This window comes from Eschscholzia californica, unplaced genomic scaffold, assembly GCF_041429995.1.
Source record: "Eschscholzia californica isolate CP2 unplaced genomic scaffold, dmEscCali1.0.p SCAF_6, whole genome shotgun sequence".
Classification (NCBI taxonomy): domain Eukaryota; kingdom Viridiplantae; phylum Streptophyta; class Magnoliopsida; order Ranunculales; family Papaveraceae; genus Eschscholzia; species Eschscholzia californica.
In genome coordinates, this window is record NW_028238483.1 from 28,553,403 (window position 1) to 28,575,412 (window position 22,010).

At 39.5% G+C, this 22,010-nt stretch overlaps 3 protein-coding genes across 4 annotated transcripts; 2 read left to right on the top strand and 1 right to left on the bottom strand.

The window, feature by feature from the left end:
* Nucleotides 1-6,396: 6,396 nt before the first annotated feature.
* Nucleotides 6,397-7,784, bottom strand: LOC147533212 (uncharacterized). Its single transcript, XM_086650027.1, has 2 exons — nucleotides 6,701-7,784; nucleotides 6,397-6,443 (listed from the first exon to the last, which is right to left on the bottom strand). The coding sequence occupies exons 1-2, from the start codon at nucleotides 7,782-7,784 to the stop codon at nucleotides 6,397-6,399; spliced, it is 1,131 nt and encodes a 376-aa protein (XP_086506153.1).
* Nucleotides 7,785-10,165: 2,381 nt separating this feature from the next.
* Nucleotides 10,166-16,510, top strand: LOC147533213 (uncharacterized). Its single transcript, XM_086646363.1, has 13 exons — nucleotides 10,166-10,277; nucleotides 10,327-10,597; nucleotides 10,717-10,789; nucleotides 10,938-10,992; nucleotides 11,149-11,228; nucleotides 11,380-12,644; nucleotides 12,774-12,956; nucleotides 13,081-13,241; nucleotides 13,996-14,239; nucleotides 14,761-14,896; nucleotides 15,036-15,130; nucleotides 15,221-15,344; nucleotides 16,036-16,510. The coding sequence occupies exons 2-13, from the start codon at nucleotides 10,509-10,511 to the stop codon at nucleotides 16,102-16,104; spliced, it is 2,574 nt and encodes an 857-aa protein (XP_086502489.1). The 5' UTR covers nucleotides 10,166-10,277; nucleotides 10,327-10,508; the 3' UTR covers nucleotides 16,105-16,510.
* A 509-nt stretch (nucleotides 16,511-17,019) lies between these two features.
* LOC147533214 (uncharacterized) lies at nucleotides 17,020-21,995 on the top strand. 2 transcript variants are annotated; one of them, XM_086646550.1, is made up of 8 exons: nucleotides 17,020-17,437; nucleotides 18,270-18,767; nucleotides 19,143-19,236; nucleotides 19,344-19,418; nucleotides 19,493-20,224; nucleotides 20,566-20,905; nucleotides 21,371-21,452; nucleotides 21,559-21,995. In XM_086646550.1, the coding sequence occupies exons 2-8, from the start codon at nucleotides 18,564-18,566 to the stop codon at nucleotides 21,766-21,768; spliced, it is 1,737 nt and encodes a 578-aa protein (XP_086502676.1). In that variant the 5' UTR covers nucleotides 17,020-17,437; nucleotides 18,270-18,563; the 3' UTR covers nucleotides 21,769-21,995. The 2 variants fall into 2 exon arrangements, 1 of the variants encoding a protein (XP_086502676.1); XR_015227368.1 differs by lacking the exon at nucleotides 17,020-17,437 and having other exon boundaries at nucleotides 18,463-18,767; nucleotides 20,566-20,977; nucleotides 21,170-21,452.
* The last annotated feature ends 15 nt before the right edge of the window (nucleotides 21,996-22,010 follow it).

The following is a 22,010-nucleotide window of genomic DNA, read 5'->3' on the forward strand; positions in this document are numbered from 1 at the left end:
ATTACCAAATTAGTTTGGTATAGGTACTACTAACTCTAAACCGGGATTTTGATTTAGTACCACATCTTTGATATTGGAGAAGGATTATTTCCTTATTTCCATATATTTATGGCATGTCCATAAATAGAAAGGTGATTTGCGCACGCACACGCGCGACGTGTGCGAATGGGCGTTTGGACGCATTGTGTGCTTTAGAGGAGCCCCCACGCACTTTGCACATATGCATCGTCGCGAGGAACGATCAGAGGCTTACATTTTACGATCATAGATTTGATCCGATGGTCAGAATGTTTGGCACCCTTAAATTAGTTTTGTTGAGGATCTAACCGTGGGCGTTCAGTGCACGAAATCTCGATAAATCAGTTGAGATCTGATGGTCAAGATTGCACCCGAAAGCCAACAATCAAATATGACGGCTGGGAAGAATCCACTCGTCTATAGGCACCTGTTTGAAGTGTTGCCAATACTTCTACATATACCAAACAAAATCCTGCAAACAAAACATGAAAATTTTAGCATTCAAAGTTATACGAGCATTTAGAGCTTTACCAAATCATTTGTTGTTCTTACTGCTTGTTCGAAGTTCACACGCTTTCAAAAAAAGCGAAGTACTCTTAGTCGTCACCCTGAAAAGTATAACCGTTGTATCCTGGGAGACAAACATCTTACTGGTTTCAGTACTAAGACTAGGGTGTTCACTGTCTTAGGGAAAGAGACAACTCGACTCGACTTTTTCTCCAACCTTCTAATCTCTGTTTTAAATTAGATTGTTTTTCGTTCTTAATCGATTTCAGAAATAGTAATAATTTTTAGACATAAAGTTATCTCTTAATTTATTTTAGAAAGACACTCTAAAGTGTATCCCTGTTTTTATTAAAACAACAAGACAAGATTCTTGGCTTTTCATACTACCAAAGAAACAAGAATATCAACAACCAATCTATGCTTTCAACAAAAAAAACAAATAATCTAGGCTTCACTTGTTCGATTCATGTTCTATCAACAATGTTTTTTTTTGACCAGAAATATCACAAAATAAGAAAATATGAAAAACAAATCAATTTGAATTTTTTGTACATCGTCAGCCAAAACAAACACTTTCTTTTATTTATCAAATTACTGTTAAAACTTAAGTATTTTCTTCGTGCTCGTATAAAGAATCAATTATATTCTTGATTGCAGTACCAATAAGGGCTGGTAAGATAACCTACATGAATATACATTAATAGGAGATATAATAGGAGTTAGGCCAATGATGTGAAAGGATGAAGTAATTGTCCTTGAAAAAAGATGTAGCATCCATCACTTGTTCCCCAAGGAGGGCCTTAGTTTGTCTTTGTTTGTCAATGTAATTAACAGTGTTGTTTCTTCATTGTCTTAGCTTGTGAAGACATGGCCCTTGGGTCTGATTTAATATGAAACTACCAATGAACTTTCATGGTTGCTATTTTTTTGTGTTATTGTCAACCAAAGGTTTTAATATATAGATCAAGACCTCACATTTCAAATGTATTGAGTTTTAGGTTTGTTTCTTTCTTTCTTGATTTTGTTTTGTATTGGTACAATTATTTATACACACATGGGTATGTAGGTCCATATGTTTGTTTAGAAGGGATTGGTTGTCTACTTTCTCTCTCCCCTTCTAATTGTTTAGTGTTGTGGGGGATAAACATACCCCATGTAAGAAGTCAGAGTATGAAAATGGTTGAATAGTTCTTTTCATTGTATTGCTAGTCGATAAGATATAAATTTAATACAATACGACGAATCAGATAAATTTTTTCAAAATTCTAAAATCACTCACATCAAATCATTTCTAATTATGGATTCCGCAAATAAATGTATAAACATCCGAGCTGTAATTTGCCACTCCCAACTGCAAAATAATCTATGTGAATACACTTACCAAGACATAAATAGAGGTCGAACATATTTTAAACTTTCTTGGTTACAAACCAAAGCCTATTTGTTTTTCCCTTTATTTTTCTTTCCTTATTGTCGTTATCAAAAGTCTGACCAATGGATTAAAAGAGGAAATTTCGACCATCCATTAGCATTCTGTCACCATGTACAGGTAGATCAACGGCTATTAACAAGAAATTCATAAGAACCATAACAACCTTCAAAAGTTTCACTGAATTGAGGAATTCCAAGTCCTTGTTCCTCTAAATACTAGTTTTATGAATAAAACCCTAGTTCTTTGAGTTGTTCAGTGTCAGCTAGCTTAGACATTGCTCTTATGGGCCTGTTTCCGAAGAACAATACTAATATAATAGTCGATTTGTTTCATTGTTTTTCCTCTCCAGAAATAGTTAGATTCGAACATATATTGGTCTCTCCAGTGGAGAAACATACATGCTACTACTCCAGAAACAGTAAGATTCAAAGTAGAAGTCTTTGAATTACATGAATTGACAAATATAGCGTTTCATCCACTAAATTACAGGTTGATGACAAGATTCAATTTCAGAGCAAGATTAATAAAAAGATGACACAAACAACTATAATGATGTGGAACAAACATTTCATGTGCAAAAAATTTAGTCTAACATTGGTTACGAAGACCTTCAACACCTGTGTCATAACATAACACCTCGTCACCTCGTGGGTGTGATTGGCGCTTGGATTGAAGAAGCCTAGAATGGTCTATGACAGACGCAAGAAACTACTAGACTTTCAGTGTGTCAAGGTGGTGCCTATATCGAGGGCGATATGGCATTGAGAAGGTTGTCTTCATAACATCAAGAGAGGTCCATAGGGAAAAAAGAATGTAGCTACCTAACTTACCGTAGCCTAACTATGATAGTCTTTTTTTGAATTGGTAAGCGTGTGCCTCGAACCCTTGACCTCTAAGTTGGAAGACTTACCTCTTACCACTTGAGCCAAGGGTTGTTGGCAGCCTAACCATGATAGTCTCTACCACCAGTGTAGAACCAAGGGCACATAACCAACATTTCGCACTTGTTGTTCCAAGCAGATTCAACGGAAGTCTGAGCTTCGACCATAACGGAGAATAGACGCGATATTTCTTAATGTTAGCTCCATTGGGTGGAAAATGTAGTTAATAACAAAATACTATTTCCACTAAGGGAAGGATTAGTTAAATCCGATGTGTAGTAAGTAATAACGAAAACTATAAATAGCAAATTCGACGATTAAGGCTGGAACAACTTACCTCTCCCCACAGGTTCATCAAAGGAGCCAATTGATCTGATTATGACTAGGCTCTAAGCTTCTTCATATCTCCCTGTTACCTACAATTTTATGGCCTTATGTTCAGACTTGTTGTTGTTTTTTGACTAGATGCTTAGCCAAATATTAGTCAACCTTGACCTATCAAAGAAGTCAACAAATTGGATTGGGCGGCAAGTGGCATGAAACAAGAGGATCCTTGCCTCTTTCCCTCTTCGGGTTTTCATTATATAAGAATTACAATCCCATATTTTGGGAAGATTACAAAGAGATATGGCAACTATCTTAATTTACAAATTCTTACTATAAATACATTATTACGTTATCTATTACACCCCCGCAGTCGAAGCCGGAGGAGAACGAAGGGTGAGACTGGAGCGAAAGTCTTCAAACAGCACACGTGGTAACCCCTTCGTAAATATGTCAGCGATTTGGTAGCGTGAAGGCATATGAAGGACACGCACTTGACCCTTTTGCACTTTTTCACGAACAAAGTGTATATCAAGTTCTATGTGCTTGGTTCGTTGATGCTGGACCGGGTTACCTGAGAGATAAATGGCACTGACGTTGTCGCAGTAGACTAAAGTGGCGCAGGAAAGAGGGCGTTGAAGCTCTAGTAGTAGGTTTCTGAGCCAACAAACTTCGGCAACTACATTTGCAACACCGCGGTACTCGGCCTCGGCACTGGAACGAGAAATGGTAGCCTGTCTCTTAGAGGACCACGAGATGAGATTGTCACCGTAATAAATACAAAATCCACTGGTGGAACGGCGTGTGTCGGGACAACCAGCCCAGTCAGCATCTGTATAGGCTACTAACCGTGGATCCTGAGATGACCCAAGGGTAAGTCCAAAGGTGCTGGTACCCTGAATGTATCGGATAATTCGCTTGAGAGCATTCCAGTGGTCAGTCTTAGGAGCATGCATATGGATACATATTTGCTGTACAGCATAGCTAATATCCGGACGGGTGAAGGTTAAGTACTGAAGTGCACCTGCGAGACTACGATACAATGTCGGGTCATGAAATACATCACCTGCATGAGATCCGAGTTTACTATTGGTGTCAACAGGGGTGTGGACAGGCTTGCAAGAAGACATGCCAGCTCGTTCAATAATGTCCTGGGCATAAGCATGTTGTGAAAGAAATAGGGTATTCTTTTGCCGCTGAACAGAAATACCGAGGAAGAAGCTAAGTGGGCCGAGGTCTTTCATAGCAAACTCAGCAGACAGGTGAGACATGAGAGTGGTCCGAAGAGTGTCAGATGACGTGACAAGTACAATATCATCGACGTATAGTAACAAATAAGCCACTTGAGACCCCTGATGAAAAGTAAATAAGGATGCATCACACTTACTCTGCACAAATCCCAAAGTAAGGACAAAATCTGTAAACCGTTGATACCACGCCCGCGGTGCCTGTTTCAGCCCATATAAAGACTTCTTGAGTCGGCAGACATGATCAGGAAAGTCTTTGTTACGAAAACCCATAGGCTGATACATATACACGGTTTCGTTTAAGTGGCCGTGAAGGAAGGCATTAGTCACATCCAACTGGTGTATTTGCCAAGACTGAGACAAGGCAATAGTAAGAACCGTACGTATAGTGGCCGGCTTAACAACCGGACTGAATGTTTCACCACAATCAATACCAACCTGTTGCAGACGACCATCACAAACTAACCTCGCCTTATAACGTTCCAACGACCCATCTGATTTGAACTTGTGTTTAAATAACCACATACTCCGGATGACATTCATGTTTGGTAACCTCGGTGTTAATTCCCATGTCTCGTTCTGAATAAGAGCATGGTGCTCGTCAGTCATGGCTTTATGCCATTCCGGTATGGACAAGGCCTGGGACGGGTTTTTAGGTATAGGGACGATGGTGGAAACATGGAGATTGAGGCGAGCTTTAGGTTTGATGATGCCATCCATGGCCCGAGTGCGCATGGTTCGGGTAGGGGGATCGGGTTGGGCCGAGGTGGGTGGGTTCGATGGTGTAGGAGTGAGTTCGGAATGGTGCGGGGCTGGAGGTACGGACTGTGTGGATGGGGCCGGAGAAGGTGAGTGTGGTGGTGAGGTGTGGGCTGCAGTGGGTGAGCTAGGTGTTGGGTGAGTGTGGGCCGAGGGATGAAGTGGAGTGGATTGGGCCGATGGGTTTGGAAGAGCAGTGAGTGTCGGTTGGGTGTGGGATAATGGGTCGACGTGGGGCCAAAGAATGGGTGGGAACTCAGATAAGAAATCGTAGTTCGGTGGTGGGTTAATGGTGTTGGCAAATGGGAAAGTGGTTTCGTCGAAGGCTACATGTCGGGATATTATGATTTGTTTGGTTTTAAGGTTAAAGCATTTGTAGCCACGGTGGGTGGATGGGTAGCCTAAGAAGACACACGGGGTGGAGCGTGGGTCAAGTTTGTGAATGGTAGTTGAGGGAGTTAACGGATAGCAGAGGCAACCAAAGACTCGGAGGTGGTCATAAGAAGGTGTGCGGTGATATAGAATTTCTGTGGGTGTTGTATTTTGTAGGTGTTTGACCGGTAGGATATTGAGAAGATAAGTGACAGTTTCAAGGGCATGGTGCCAAAATGTGTTAGGTAGAGATGCATGGGTGAGAATGGTGCGGATCATGTTATTGATCGTGCGAATCATGCGTTCCGCTTTTCCGTTTTGAGACGACGTGTGAGGACACGACCGCCTAAAAAGGATACCATGGGACGAGAAAAGAGTGTGAAAAGAAGAGTTTATGTATTCAGTTCCGTTGTCACATTGAAATGTTTTTATGGGTCGTTCAAATTGAGTTGTTATTTGTTGGTGGAAGTGACAGAAGGTGGTATAAACTTGGGATTTATTTGATAATGGATAAGTCCACAAAAAATTAGTAACATCATCAAGCAAGAGTATATAATATCTGTGGCCATTAGAACTCAAAATGGGAGAAGTCCATAAATCACTATGAATTAAATCAAACGGATTAAGAATATGAGTTTGAGAGCTAGCAAAGGGTAGTCTAATACTTTTGCCAAGTACACAAGATTGACAAATATTATTATTAAAATTGGAAAATTGAACGAAACGATTAGACTTCAAAGTTTGTAGAGGTGCCCGTCCAGGGTGTCCAAGACGTTGGTGCCATAGAGAGGAGGAGATAGCAGCAAAAGTGGAGGGGAAGGTAGTGGTTCCAGGCCCGAGCACAAGTGGATAAAGATCACCGCTGCTGTTGCATCGGAGGATAGGGATCCGGCTCTTGTAGTCCTTCACAAGAAAACCAAATGGGTCAAATTCGACAGAGACAGAGTTGTCGGTGGTGAACCTACGAACTGATATTAAGTTTTTAAGCAGTTTAGGTGCATAAAGGACATTTTTAAGAACAAGTGGTGGAAAGGGTGGCGGTAAGGTTTGGTGGCCATGTCCAAGTACCGGTATGGTTGAACCATCACCAACAATTATTTGTTGTCCCATACTATTATTAGAAAAAGAATCGAAATTAACAGAGGTATTAGACATATTACCTGTGGCGCCTGTGTCCATGTACCCGGTTGGTTCTTGCATGTTGTTTAACGACATAGCATGAAGAGCTTGGTCAATATCCGTCGGAGTATATGCGGTATGATGGGCTTGGGACGGCTTGGACCCGAGCAGTCCGGCTCCACTGTTACTGTTGGTTGACCGGTTAGTTGAGGTGGGGTAAGGACATGGAGGGGCTGCCCACGATGACGGATAAAAGGGTTGTTGATGGGCTAACTGTTGCTGCTGGTTGGGCCATGGCCCGTAAGTGTTGGGAGGCCAGAATGGAGGGTATGGAGTGGCCCATTGGTTGTAGCCACCTTGGCCTCGTCCACGACCCCATGATTGTCTGCCTCGGCCTCGGCCACGTGAACGTCCGCGACCCCGGGTTCGATCGTATACAGGTTCGGTTGAAGGGTGAGGGGAGACGTTTCGGGATGAGGTGTTCAAGGCAGTACCTGCTTTTTGTGAGGCATGTAGGGCTTGTTCCACTTTCTGAGACTCGACCATGCAAAGCTTTGAACGAGCCTTGTAAAATGGAGGTAACGGCTCTTGTCCCTGAAGAATGGTGCCAATGCTTTCGTATTGTTCTGTTAGCCCGGCGATGAGTTGTAACACAAGATCGTCATTATCAACCGGGTGGCCGACACTAGCCAATTGATCGGACAATGTCTTGAGCTGTTGACAGTAGGCAGACATGGTTTGGAAATTTTCAAGACGGGTGTTTGCAAATCGATGGCGGAGATGGATAGCACGAGTACTCTTGTTATCTTGAAACAGGTTTTCAAGAGTGTTCCATGCTTGGTGGGCGGTTTTGTTCTGTCCGGGTTCAATAATGGTGTGAACGAGGTCTTGAGAGATCGTTCCATATATCCATTGAAGAACAATAGAATCGAGTCTCTCCCAAGTCTCGTCGGGTTGGGTTGTGGTTGATGGTAGTGGTAGAAGGTGATCATAAACTTGGTAAGCCTTGCAATGGATTTTAAATAGTTCCGACCAGGAGGGCCAGTGAGCTGTGTCCATCTCAAGTTTGATTGGGATGAGATTGGTGATGTTTGAGACGGTGGTGGCTGGGTGTAGTTTATCCATGGTTGTTGGGTTGAGAAGAAGGGATTAGGATTCCTGAAGTGATTGAAATAAAGAAGCGTGAGAAGAGGGATTAATAGAGAGGAACTTGAGAAGAAAGTGATTAGGGAAGCAAGAAGGTAAGTAATAGGGTAGAGATTTGAAGGTTTGGCAGCTAAGGAGGAGAAGGCTGCCGCCGGAAACGAGGAGGGATTAGGGTTCCTGGCACTCTTGATACCATGAAACAAGAGGATCCTTGCCTCTTTCCCTCTTCGGGTTTTCATTATATAAGAATTACAATCCCATATTTTGGGAAGATTACAAAGAGATATGGCAACTATCTTAATTTACAAATTCTTACTATAAATACATTATTACGTTATCTATTATGGCAGATCCCTGAATGCACGTGAGTGATAGTTGACTAACCATTAGAGAGACCTGAAAGAACTTTACCACTTAAGCTATGACATGGGAGGTCACGAGTATCCTAGACAAAACTTTTTTTTTTTTTTTTTTTTTTGAATCCAAGGGAAACATATCCATTAATAAGTGATAAACATCACAATGATACAAGGATGATTGATAATTATTTCTCTCCTCAACTTCACGAGAGTTATATAAGTAAAGTTCATAGAACTTTCGAATATAAAGTGCCTCATGAAGGGACAGAAATTGACTTGACACCGACTCAAACAAAAGACCCTAAAGGCCGACAAAAGATCCTAAAGATCGTGAATGAAAAGACCCTAAAGGTCGACAAGCGCATAAATGAGGCTGAAATTCCTTGGCCGAACGAGCCGCCTCCACCATTACTAGGAAGTCGCCGCCACCACTGAGGACCCGCCACTTATTGTACTAGGTATATGGAGATACTAAATAATCTCTCTTTTAATAAGATAATGATAAACTAAATAACCTTTTTCATCGTCCCTTGGCCGCACAATCACCACCGACACGAACAAACCACCACCACACCACCACCATCATAACAGTGAATAATCCGATGAAGAGATTGTTTAGTCGATACCTTTCGAAGACCATCTTTTCTCCACGATTCACAACTATGAATAGACGACTTTGTATAATTCATTCATACCCCTCCAATTTAGGTAGTTTCTTAGAAGTTTTCAAAATCTGAATTTTGCAATCAATGGGAGAATAGTTATCAAACTCCATCCCCATACGGATTACAAATCCACTAATAACCAAACCCTCATCCGATCGTCTTGTTGGCTTCTTACCCTCTCTAGATAACATGTACAAAACCTAATTGAGTTCAAAACCTTGAAGAAACTGTAGACCCTAGACAGATTCAAACATACGTCAAAACCTCACCGCATCTAAAAAAATCAGCCAAAGGTTAATTCAAACTCCAAGAGAAGGAAGAACTCTAAAGATTCTTGTGATTCTGAAGAGGAGAAGGATGAGAAGAAGGGTGATAATGAAGGAGAAGAAGAATCAGATAAGAAAGAAGAATCCTAAACGGAGAAAGCTTTAGGAAACTGCCCTGGAAACCGTCAAAACTGTCACTTTCGACGGCGGTAACCACCACCCAGAGGCGGCGCCACCAGGGAGAAAAATCGCTCCGCCCGGCTCTCTCTCTCTCTACTTTAACACGTTATCTTCTGTTTAGACAAAACTTTGTTATAACTTAAAGGTCAACAAAAGGGTAGATCTGAGTCAACTCTGCAACCTGAGCCCTCGGTGGGAGGTCCGCAGAAGTATGTTTGTTACCTTAAGCTTTGCCTTGCTGGAGAAAAATGTGAGTTACGAAGAAGGCTAGATAACGTCGAATATTTGTGTTGTTATATCCCGAGATAGGATCATATCTCCTATGATCAGAAACATACTATTCACGATCCTGCCACGTGACATCCTTTAAGAAGTGATTCACCACCGTAATGCAAGCCAATATAAACAACATATATTTGGTCTGAAAAGAGATTCGACCTGAGTGCGTCTATGGGCGCTCCTTCATTTTACTCTTGGGCCTCCCTCGCTTTTAGCACCCCACAGATTGGGGCAGTCCGAGGGAACTCGGACTGAGCCTAATTCGGGTTGGGCTTGAACAACACATATTAGGCCCACTTCGAGTGTCCTTTAATTAGCGCGATCTGTGGGCCTCAAACTGGTAAATTCGAGGCCCACATGGAGTGTCTAGAGAGGGGTAGGCTAAGAGCAAAATGAGGGACGCCTTTAGACGCACCCATCTGATCTTTACCGTTCGACTATTGACTTTCAACCTGCAACACTAAACTGACTTGAGTGTTAGATTGTCTTTTCAAGTACCTTCCCCTCCACCCCATCTCCTCACCGGTGGAACGGAAGAACAATAGCGCAAATGGACGATTTTCGGGAAGCTACTTTCCGACATCATCACCGCCAAAGTCTCAAGAGTCTATAGAATTGAGAAGTGATCATCCGAGATGATTTGACAAACAAAAAAACAAGTATTAGTTATCAGTGTGAAAGGTCGGAGCTAACAAGCTGATCAAAGTAAAGTCACCAGGTCAAGTAAAATGTGAGAGCTCTCAACAAAAAAAGGAAAAAGAAAAAAAAAGAGTAAAATGTGAGTGCCGCAAGTAGAACAGTGAGCGTATATAACTTTTCTTTCTCAAATTCGCGCGGTCAGAGGCCACCAGAAAATCGAAGAGCACGAAATGTTCATCCCGATTCTCACCCCAACCCGAAGCAGCTATTTCTTCTACACTCTCTGTAGTTCATGCTTTCTCTCTCTAGCTTTGGATGACGATGATGGTTGCTGAACCTAAAATCGAGTCTTCTGCTATCTCTGCTCTGGGCTCTCTCTTCAAGCTCACTCGAGTTTCTCTTTGGTAACCTCCTTCACCCCCTCACCACAAAAAATTAGGGCAAACTCAAGTTCTACTGAGAAAACAACAGAGAAATTAAAATCTTATACTAACTTATTACTGAAGCGATTTTTGTTCAACAGGGATGATGCTGTTAATAATGGATTGGATATTTCTTCTTCGTCTGCTCATTATGAGTGTTCATCAGAGCTGCTAGTAAGTTGGGCAAAAACAGTGGAAACTTTCTTTTTCAGATTTTCGTTTTCAGCATAAATTCTTCTTGATTCATTGCCATTTGGTTTGATTTCTGAGCTGTTCATAATCTAAAGAGATCATTTCTTTTCTTTTTTGCCAAACTGTGCAGGAATCTCGTGATGGTGGCAATGATGGCAGTTCGAACATCACCACTACACTCAATGGTAAGTTAATAGACGAGTTGTTTGTAACTAAATTATATGTTTAAGCATGTTTATTACAATTTTGTGATAGGGTCTGGAGTTTAGGGTTTAGGGTTTATTGCAGTTCTTGATTCTTCTGGTTTTTATATAGCTATGTGTTTATTCTGGCCTTCTCAGATACTAGGTTTGTGGATGATATGGAACTCACCAAACAAATGACTGAATTGGGTCTTCCTTTTTCCTTCAATACAAGCAAGGTGCTTTTTCTGAGTTTTCTATACACACGAACATCTAATTCAACCACTTATTATGTTTCATTAGTTCTAATGCTTATGTATTACTACTTTGTTTGGCAAAAAAAAAAAAAACCTTCTTTGATAGGCTTGTATTCATTCTTATGCATTATAGATGAGAACTACGACAATGAAAGGTAAAAGAAAGGGTAGCGGCATTAAACCTACATCTGCTTATAAAGAAAAGAAAGAGGAAGTGGTAGAAGCCTCTAGCATGAGTCGTGAAGAAGTTGCTGTACCGACAAGTTCTCAAGAAATACCAGAGGGGTTTCCGGATTCTCCGACGCAGGACTTTGACAAACATCATTCTGAAGAGTGTTCAGAGTGCTTATCTACTATACTTTCCAGTGGAGTTGATCAGCATGAAACTCACGTGGAAGTACATTTTACCCAGGAACATTGTGGTATTAATAATGACGGTGTACCTGATGATATCATGTCAAAAGGTCATATGGAAATTCGTAAGTGTCGAACTAATTTGGATGCTGAAAATTTTCTATGTGATTCCAAAAGTGATGATCAGTTAGATGAAGAAGCTTCCAACTCCATAGCTGAGTGTGTTTTAGTAGATCAGGTATCATATCGCGAGGAAGTGCCAAGTGTTGTGGCAAGTTGTTCTGATCATAACATGTTGCCTGACAATGTCGTTTCAAATGGTAATATGGAAGTTGATGAAATCAGTAGAAATGCCGAAAATTCTGCACAAGATGTGTTCCAAGAGTCCGGCTTATTGGATAAACCGTCCGTAGAACATAAAATTATTGAAGGTTCCTTTATGACTTACTATGACCAAGAGGCAGGAAATCTTTCTCTAGATATAATAACGGAGCCGCCACACGCTGTAGATCCGGGAATATCCGACCAATCTTCAGTTATTGTTGATGATGTGCGTCAAAAGGATAATGGCCACTGCGAAACCTATGAAGTATATGGGGACTGGATGGTTTGTTGGGATAATTTCTATATGAGAAACTATTTCTATAACACCAAAACACAGGAGTCAACTTGGCACCCACCACCAGGAGTTGAATTTTTTGATAACTCGGCTGGGGTCTGTGACATGATTACTGAAGCAGAAGGAGGGGGTCTTACTTCTGGATTTTCCTCTGACGAGACCAAAGTCTTAAGTCCATGTAGCTTACCAGATAAAATTCATTTAGATGAGGAAGAACCTAGTGATGATAAATTATTAAGTGCATCGCCTCATGAGCTCCCATCTAGAACTAGGCCCAGTATAGACAACTATGTTTGTGCCGAGGTCATAACACCAATGAGTTGCAGTTTTGAATCAAATGGGACAAATAGTTCTTCTGATGTCCAGAAAGGTGGCTATGAAAAAGTTCGTCAATGTTCGTCACATAATCAGGATTTGTTTGTCAGGTTTGAGTCTGAACCTGACTTTGTAATATTTGCCTTTTACTATATGTATATCTGCCTCTCCTTATATGTTTTGTTATTTTTATTACATTATTTGCTTTGTGTCTTATCTATCCTCAAATTTGGTCGCAGTTTGTTTAATAAACAGAATCAGTTAGATTCCGAAGAAATTTCGAGAAGTGATGTGCAACTGACCTTTATGAACTCTAAAACAGATGATGCTGATGTCTCTGAGCACCAAGTGAAAGTTATCTCTCATGAGGAGGTTCACAGTAGTTGTTCTTACACCTTAGAAGGTCCAGGTAGTGGTGACAGGTAAAGGGTTTTATACTTAACACAAGATCAGAAATTCTTAAGTAATTTTTTTCTATATCTTGGTAGTTTGTAATTCCGCCAATTTGGCAATTTGCTAACATTTGGATTCCTACTTCTGTTGCAGTTTGATACCTGAACTCGATGATACAGTTTCTAAGGAAATATCGGATAACATGCAACTGGCATACCCAACCGATGTTCTGGATCATCGTACCACTAATAAAAAGAAAAAGAAAGTGAGAAGGAGACGAGGCGAAAGGAAGATATATCCTTATGGCATTGAAGGTACCTAGCATATATGTTACACTTGCATTACCTTTTCCACTTAATTATGAATAGTTTTTTTGGAACTGCGGGACTTGTCTCTATGTTCATTTTGTTTGCATGTTAGATTTTATTTATATTCCCTTACTTGGGTATGGAAGAATAAAGTCTTGATCAGCTTTATAACCAATCGTAGTTCAAGAAATAATGTTAAAGATGTGGAAAAGTGAATAGTGAAACTGGGTCCACACCATATGCCGCAAATGCATAATTTGAAGTTTTAAGCCAAACTGCTGTCTTCCCTATTACAGCAATTAAGAGCTCTAATTAGTGATTGAATAGAGTGCTTTGTCAGGTGTTCTGGCTTTAATGTTACATAAAATCAGAAGTCCGCACCATCTAAAAGATAGTAGTGTCCAATGTAGTTGATATTGCACATCAGCACACTACGCGGTTAGGTTTGCCAGATTTTCGTGTAGATCCTTCTGTTTCAAACCTAATGTAACTTACCCTATTCTCAGGTTTACTGGCATACCAACTCCTACCTCCTTAATATCTACTTAAACCGGCAAAATATAGGAAAGTAAATGGATAATTTCCTCCTGTTATTTATGGCTTGCAATTGGAGTAGTTTTGTACCATTGAAATTGCAGTTGTGCCTTTTGTGCTACTTTGAAATTTAAACTTCAGTTAGATTTACATGCCTGGATAAGTGAAGTTGCAAATTCATTGCAACTTCGAGGTAGCTAATGCTAAATGCTGTTTCTTTTTTCAGAGGTTCAAATCGAGGAACATTCAAACATATGCCCCGTTGATCTTCCTGATGATATAATTAAATATTGGTGTCAGAGATATTCACTCTTCTCCAGATTCGATGATGGCATAAAGATGGACAGAGAAGGATGGTTTTCTGTCACTCCCGAGTCTTTAGCAATATATCATGCATCACGCTGTGGTAGTGGTGTTGTAGTCGATTGTTTCACTGGAGTTGGTGGGAATGCAATCCAATTGGCAAAAAGGTGCCTAACTTCCGTATAATCTTTTTTTATCTCGTCTCCTAGAGTTGCTTAAGTAGCAGTCTTGGCCCTTGAGTTTCTAGAGTCTCATCCAATCCTTATAGCTTCAAACATCGGTCAAGTGTAGGGACTTACGCCAACAATATCAAAGAAGAATAGCTAGAGGTTATGTACCACATCTTTAGGACGGTAATAAGACTTAGTTTCATTTGTTTGTCTGTTCGAGCGACAATATGAACGGGTTGTTGGTAGTTTCTTCTGGTAGTTATGGGGTTCAACCCTGCGTGTTTAATGGAGGATCCTAGATACTGGTTCGATGAATATGCGCTATATTTTATGATTATACCGCGAAAGTGGGTATTTCCTGTTTTCCAAGTCAAAAGTTTTTTCTTGAATTGAAGTAGATTGAGAATTGGGTTGGGTTTTATATGAAATGGATTATTTACTCAGATTGGAAATCTCAACATAATAGTAAGTCAAATTCCTATTTTCTTACTTTCTTTCTTTTTTTTTTGTGCTCTCAGGAGTCCTCATGTAATTGCGATTGACATAGATCCACAAAAGATTGCTTATGCACAACATAATGCAGCTATCTATGGAGTTCATGACCGGATAGATTTTATAGAAGGGGATTTTTTTCAGTTAGCCCCTCAGTTGAAGGTACGGAAATAACTGTTTCTCTATCACCATGTAAAAGTAAAAATTACGCCTTGCATTACTAGCCAGGGGTTCGAGGTTTACCCGTCTCATTTTATACTGTTGATGTAACTTAACCAAGTATAACTTTGATGTCTTTCAGGCTGATGTAGTCTTTCTTTCACCTCCTTGGGGAGGACCTGATTATGCCAGATCACAAAGTTACGATATCCGAACAATGCTTGAACCTCATGACGGGTATATTTTCTTAAATTTCTTTACTCCTCGGCTTTAAAACTGATTGAATAATATCTTCGCTTGCTTGCCTAACATATGTGCCTGTACCAGATTTTTGCTATTCGAAACTGCAAGGCAAATCGCTTCCAAAATTGTTATGTTTCTCCCCAGAAATGTGGACTTCAACCAATTAGCAGAGCTGTCTCTCTCTATTCATCCTCCATGGTCATTAGAGGTATTCCTTTTCGCCTTCTTTTTCACAATTTTATTGTTATCTTGTCATGGGTGCATATTTGGATGCCTTGATATTGGACGAATCTGCACAGCTCAAATGGAAATAAAACTCAAGTCTTGGATTCTACTTGACTAAAAATTAGGTAACTGAAACCGAGGTTTACAAATCCACCTATTGGTCCCAATAATTCATCTCGGTTTTCAAAACCTGCGTCCAACATATTATAGTTTGTATACTGTATAAGAGAACAGCTAGGGAGGAATATTGTCATTTGGGCGGGCCAGGCTGGCTTGTACCAGTACTGGACTGTGCACCTTCCTGTCCTGTTCGCCTTGGTAGGCCCGGCCTATTGTACGTGCAATTTAAACACAAGCAACAACTCTCTCTCTTCTTATTGTAATCGGTATCTTGAAGGCTCGAAACATACACCTACCTTCATTTTCACATTTAGTAAAACGGTTGAAATATAATATCTATTTTCTATTTTGTTATTCAAGGTGTGTTTTTTTTTGGCCTGCGACTCGTCTTGAACAAATGTACCCAAATTCGATTCTAAACAGCCATTCAGACAAGTCATATATCACGAGTAAAAAAAAGTAACATTCACTCACTAGGGTCAATTCAGCACTCAAGTCAGATTTCAGATCTGACTTGAAAAAATATACTACCTAAGAGTTGTGTTTGGTGTCAGGTGGAGAAAAATTACTTGAATGGCAAGCTGAAGGCAGTCACTGCTTACTTCACCCAAACATCAACATAGGGACAGCCATTTTGTTCTATCAAAAGACCTACTATCCTCGACTCAAATCAGAGCATGGGTTCTTCAAGGGCTGACATGGAATGTTTCTGAAAATGCGGAAGAGACGCATCATGTGGGACCTGGATTCGGTAAATGAAATTGAGGTAATGGGGTCTGAGTAATATTTCCCTTGTGGAATTATGATGTACAGGGGTTATCTGCAATTTTCATTGATATCCAACCGACATTGTTGGATGAACCTTTAAAGAAGAGTTACCCACCATATTTATTGAGTTTGCCCTCACAGATATATATTTTCATGTTCCCTTTTGATCCCGTTAATGCTACTAAAGTACAAAGATACGTATTATGTAAAGACATGATAAAACATCCTTTACCCAAGTACTATTATATTCATTTATCTCCATTTCGAGTTTCTAGTTAGTCTTGCTTTATTGTCTTGATTATAATTTTTGGGTAAGAAGATCCTTTTAATTGGTGAAGCAAGAGTATGATAAAAAAGATGGAAGTCGAAAATGCATTTCCAAGGCTCTAATCTGTGACCTAATCGTGTTACAAAAGTTATACCACAAGATTGTTTTAGTGAAGTTCTACCTGGACCTCTCACATGTTCAGTCATGTGGAGGGGGAAACTTTTGTTTTTTCTCACATGCGGTTCAAGTGGGAATCCCAGGAAGCAGGTTGAGTATATTTTTTGTTCTCTAATAAGAAATCTAACAAGTGTTGATGCAGAGACATTTTTCTTAAAACAAACAAAGTAACAACATAAAGCACCTATTAAATCCTGACTTTCCTGGGATGTACGTTATCTCATTTTCTTTCATTGGCCCCTCACAGCTTGGCACAAGTAACAAAATCACCATTGCAGTTAAAAATTCCCATATTTTATATGGACGAAATAACTTTATAAGGACTACCATTTTACTTTTGAAATGAAACCCCTCCGACTTTCACGAACTCATTTACTCATTTTCGTTTTCCTCACCACGTTTGTTACCACTACTATCGCCAATCGCTACCATTACCTCTCTCGCTCTCTCTCATATGTTTCTCGCGTTATCTCTATCCCATGCACAAATTTCTCTACCTTCACCATCTCTGTCACCTCCACTTCTTCCTTTTGTCCGTGACAAAGTTGCAAGAGGACAGGAGAAAAACCAAAATATTTAGTCTAGTCAACTGTCACCATTATAGATATTTTTGGATCTTAAAAGTCATATAAAGACGGTTAAGACCTCTTGCAAGAAAGAAACCGTTAAAGACCGTTTAATGGGACCTAAAGTACACTAATTTATGCACAACTAACTGAGTAAGAATATATATGACCAGGGGCGTAGCCAGGATTTCAAGTTGACCTGCGCTAGCCTAAATTTACTATAAAGTAAACTTTTACTTAGGATGCACGAATTTGGATATTGTAACTTAAGAGTAAACCTTCTAGTCCAACAAAAAAAAAAATATGAGTAAACCTTCTCGACAAATAACTTCGTTAAAACAAACAATCAATTGGTTATTATGACAATCACAAATTTACAAATATCAAAGTTTAGGACATACCAACAATAATCATATCAATTATCAACAACCTAAATAAATAAATAAATAGCTTAATAAGAGTGAAAACCTTCTCAAAGTAGATATCAATGGAAATTTACTTACAGTCTTATCTTCTTACAAATGTGGTGATTGCTAGAAGATTTCTACTCTTGAAATCCAAGAAATCATTTTGAGTTGAACCAATAAAACCCCCAAAATCAAAAACCCTAGAAAACTAGAAAATATCCCCAAATTTGTTGTAGTTCTCTCTATTCTAAATTTTTAATCATCCAAAACTCTTCATAATTTGAGTATAATCATTTCCTAAGAGTTTAAAGCAAGAATAAATTAAGAAACATCACATATCCATGGAAGAAAATAGGGTCTCCCCTCTCCGACCGTGTTCTTCACAAAATCCCTCTCTCTCTCTTCATTTTGTTTTTGAAATTAAATAATGGTCACCCAAACTACCAAACTACCAAACTACCCCTATTCCAAATAAAATGTTATAAATTTTGACCCTGGCTTACTACCAAACTATCCCTACTCTAATGAATAAATTACAAACTTTGACCCTGGCTTAAGCCAGGGTTAGTCCACACTAAGCTCCGCCCCTGTATATGACGGAGTGCTTTTCTTTTTACTACATATAAGTATATCATAAAAAGGCTAAAAAAGACAAAAACCATTCCGACACAATCAACATAGTAATTAGAGTAAGTAAAGGGGTAGTTTAGTCACTAATTGAATAGTTTCCGTTAATTTCGTTTTTAAACCTTCTGGCGCCAAATATAACAAACATAAAGTCCTCTATAAAATCCCGCCATTAGAGCATTTTCTCATGTTAAATAGTAAATCTCACACTCTCTTTCCACTCTCTCTCTATCTACTTTCTCTCTCTAAAAGAAGGAAGAACAAGAAGAATGTTAGGATTAGGGTTTCCAGAGCAGAGTAAGATGCTGTCAAGAACACCCACTGGATGTCGAAACCGCATTCATGATTCTGCTATCTTCACAAATGACTCCAACTTCCGTCTACTTTCTTCAGCTTCTGCAAATTTTGATCGTCGTTTATTTGCTTCCGACCAGGTTTACGATCATGAAACTCTAATTTCTCAACTCTCCGAGGTAATTTCTTGCTTTCTTAAGAAAGCAAAAAAAAAAAAACCTTTTTTTCGTTTCCATTTTGTCTAAATCAGAGAATGCAAGTATTAAATTGCTGAAACCCTAAAATTTGTGATGAAAGATTTGAACTTGATTTGGTGAATTTGCTTGTAAAAAGATTAGGGTTCTGTAAATTTTCTTTACTTGTTTTAACGCAAGGAAACAAATTCATCTTTCTTTACTGCTCTTGAGAAAGTTGTCCTATTATAAAATTGTGAAATTAGTAAGAAAAATTGAAAGACACATAAATAATAATAATAAGAAGAAGAAAGATCAAGAAAAGAAATCTGATAGTGGGTTGAACTTCTTGTGGTGGTAAAATCTTGGAATTTACCCCAGCATTTGGCAGGAAGTGATCCAGATTTAGGTCTAAACATATCAAAGGTTCAGAATATCAGTTCCCCTATCAACAAAGGAGAAGAATACAGAAAAGGTATTGATTAAATTGTTTTGTTGAACAGTCTTTAGAACAGAGAGGAAAAAAAGACACCTTTCTGAGTTTTACTTTTTTTCAGTTGCTAATTGCTTCCTCAAACCCAGATATCCAAGAAAAGGGAGAAGAAGACTATGTTACCCTAGATCCATCAAGGTGTTCTTTCTCTCAAGCTCTCAGAGGTAATAATAACCCATTAAAATCCATTTGAGTACTACTATGAATTCGTACTCTTAATGCAGTTTCTTTCATTCAGATTGTCAGCATCCACGAGTTCGATTACAATCTCTTGTAGCTCATAAGAAACCAGCAAGGAAAAGACCTGTTTCACTAGATCTGAACAACCGAGCAAGTAATTATACGGGTTCTCCTCCACAGATGGGAGATATGAGGAAAACCTCAAAGTCTTCTCAGAAATTGGACACTTTTCGGAGTCCAGGAACACCAACTTACTGGCATGATACAGTAGGAAGTCAGAAAGGCTGGAGCTCAGAACGAGTACCATTTCCGGCATATAGTGGTAGGAGCTACGTTACTGCTGGTGTTCTTCCTTTCAACCATGGAACGACCTTGCCATCCAAATGGGAAGATGCAGAGAAATGGATCTTCAGTCCATTTGCTGGAGATGGTATCAATCGTTCTTCAAGACCACCACCTCCTCATAGGCGTCCAAAGTCAAAGAGTGGACCAATTGGAGAACTAGAGATTGCGTATGCGTCAGCTTACTCACCTTCTGCGCCCATTTTCCGGGGGAGGGGTGTTGCGAATTACATGGCTCGATCTCCATTTTCAACTGGAGTTTTGATTGCAGATGATTTGCCTAATCAAGGCCCTAGTAGAGATGGAAGCAACAGTAGCAGTGGCAATGGAAGTATTGGTAATGAAATAGCTTATGCAGCAGATGAGGAATGCTGTCTAGTGCGTTCCGGTAGCACTCACGGATGGTCATCTAGTGTTCCCAGTCAGACCTCATTGTCTGGATCCAGAAGTAAGTGATTCTTTTCATATGTGTGTAACTATTTCATTCAATTTTCTTCTCAACGGGTTAGACAGTTGCACTTCATAAGTCTACTCTTGGGGAAACTTCGTCTTGTCCTCTGAAGTGAACACTAAGCTCCTTCCTCGCTGTGTCTGAAGAAAACTTGAAGTATGGGAACTTCATCTTTTAGTTCATAAGCACTGAAGATTTGTGGTAGTACTAATAAGCTAATTGCCACATGATTACTAGCAACTGGATTGAAGATCATGAATGAGATTTTAAATGGGTAAAGAAAGGCATTTACATACTTCTCATTCATGTTCCTTTACTTCTTTGGTTTGGATGTGCAGATATTAGAAAAGAAGCAGTTGCCACAAATTCTCATGGAATCTCAAGACGAGACATAGCAACCCAGATGAGCCCTGGGGATAGCACTCATGCATCTCCTAAAAGGACTTCTTTCTCCCCTCCTCAAACGTCTCTTGATCCCATTACAGAGATGCAGAGTCATAACTCGAAAATGGAAGTCAGGGATGTGGAAGTAGATGAACGTGTCACAATGACAAGGTGGCCGAGAAAACATAGACCACGAGTGAGCCTTAAGGAACTTGCAGAGATCAAAGATCAAAACAAGAGAGCTTCTGAGACCGAGGCTTCAGTTTGGGAGGTTGACAAGACAGATGTATCAAAGTACGCACCTTTTCCCCCAATTTCTTCTTTACCTTCACTTTTCAGTTGGGCAGTAGTATATCAGTATCATTAATCCATCGAGCGTAACACATTGACTGATGTAGCAGTTTTTTTTCTCTGATAAAAACGGATCTTATAGTTGGATCAACCATGATATTTTGTAAATACCAATGTGATAGCATGCTAGTCAATTGGGTAGGTATTACTTGTCGATTTTTAATTGATAGTAATGATCATGAAAAGGCTGAATTATGGATCTTGAACATAAATCCATTCAATTATGTTTCTTCTTTGTTTGTAGACCATGACCAGAAAATTCTTCTCAAAAGAAACCGATTTTTTTTTTTTTAATTTGGTTTCTCTATGTCTGAGTTTGTTAAGAGTTTCTTGAGGTCTATGAAGTAAAAGAAAAATATTAGTTATGATGTATCTTTTCCCTTCATTGAAGTATAATGGTGTTTGCAGGTCTAAAAGAGAGGAAGCCAAGATTGCTGCATGGGAGAATCTGCAGAAAGCTAAAGCTGAAACATCATTAAGAAAACTAGAGGTGGTCAAAACCAAATAACTCAGACAACCTTATATATTATCGATGTTTATTCTTAGTGCTTTAACATGCTAACTTATTGAGGTCTTGACGATGATTTTATTTTCAGATGAAACTGGAAAAGAAGAGGTCATCTTCGCTCGAGAAGATCATGGAGAAGTTAAGAAGAGCTCAAAGGAAAGCTCAAAGCATGAGAAACACTGCATTATCCATGGAGACCCCCGAAGTAGCCAGGACTTCCAGTAAAGCCATATCGTTTCGTAAAAATGGCCGTCAGATCAGTTCACTTAGTGGTTGCTTCACCTGCCATGCTTTCTAGTTCTTCATTCCAAACTTCCACAATTCTACAATAACTCAACCTAATACGAATAGTATATCCTATTAATCCACTCCTTGATTTACCTACATACCTAATAGTCGTTTTTTTTTTGTATATTGTATCTGTAATGGAAAAAAAAGATCTTCGTCGTTAAATCTCGAGGATGTCTATCTGGAACAAAGTAGAAAACTCATTTTCATTACAGGTAATAAACATGGGTTCGTTTCGGAATCTTTTTCTTC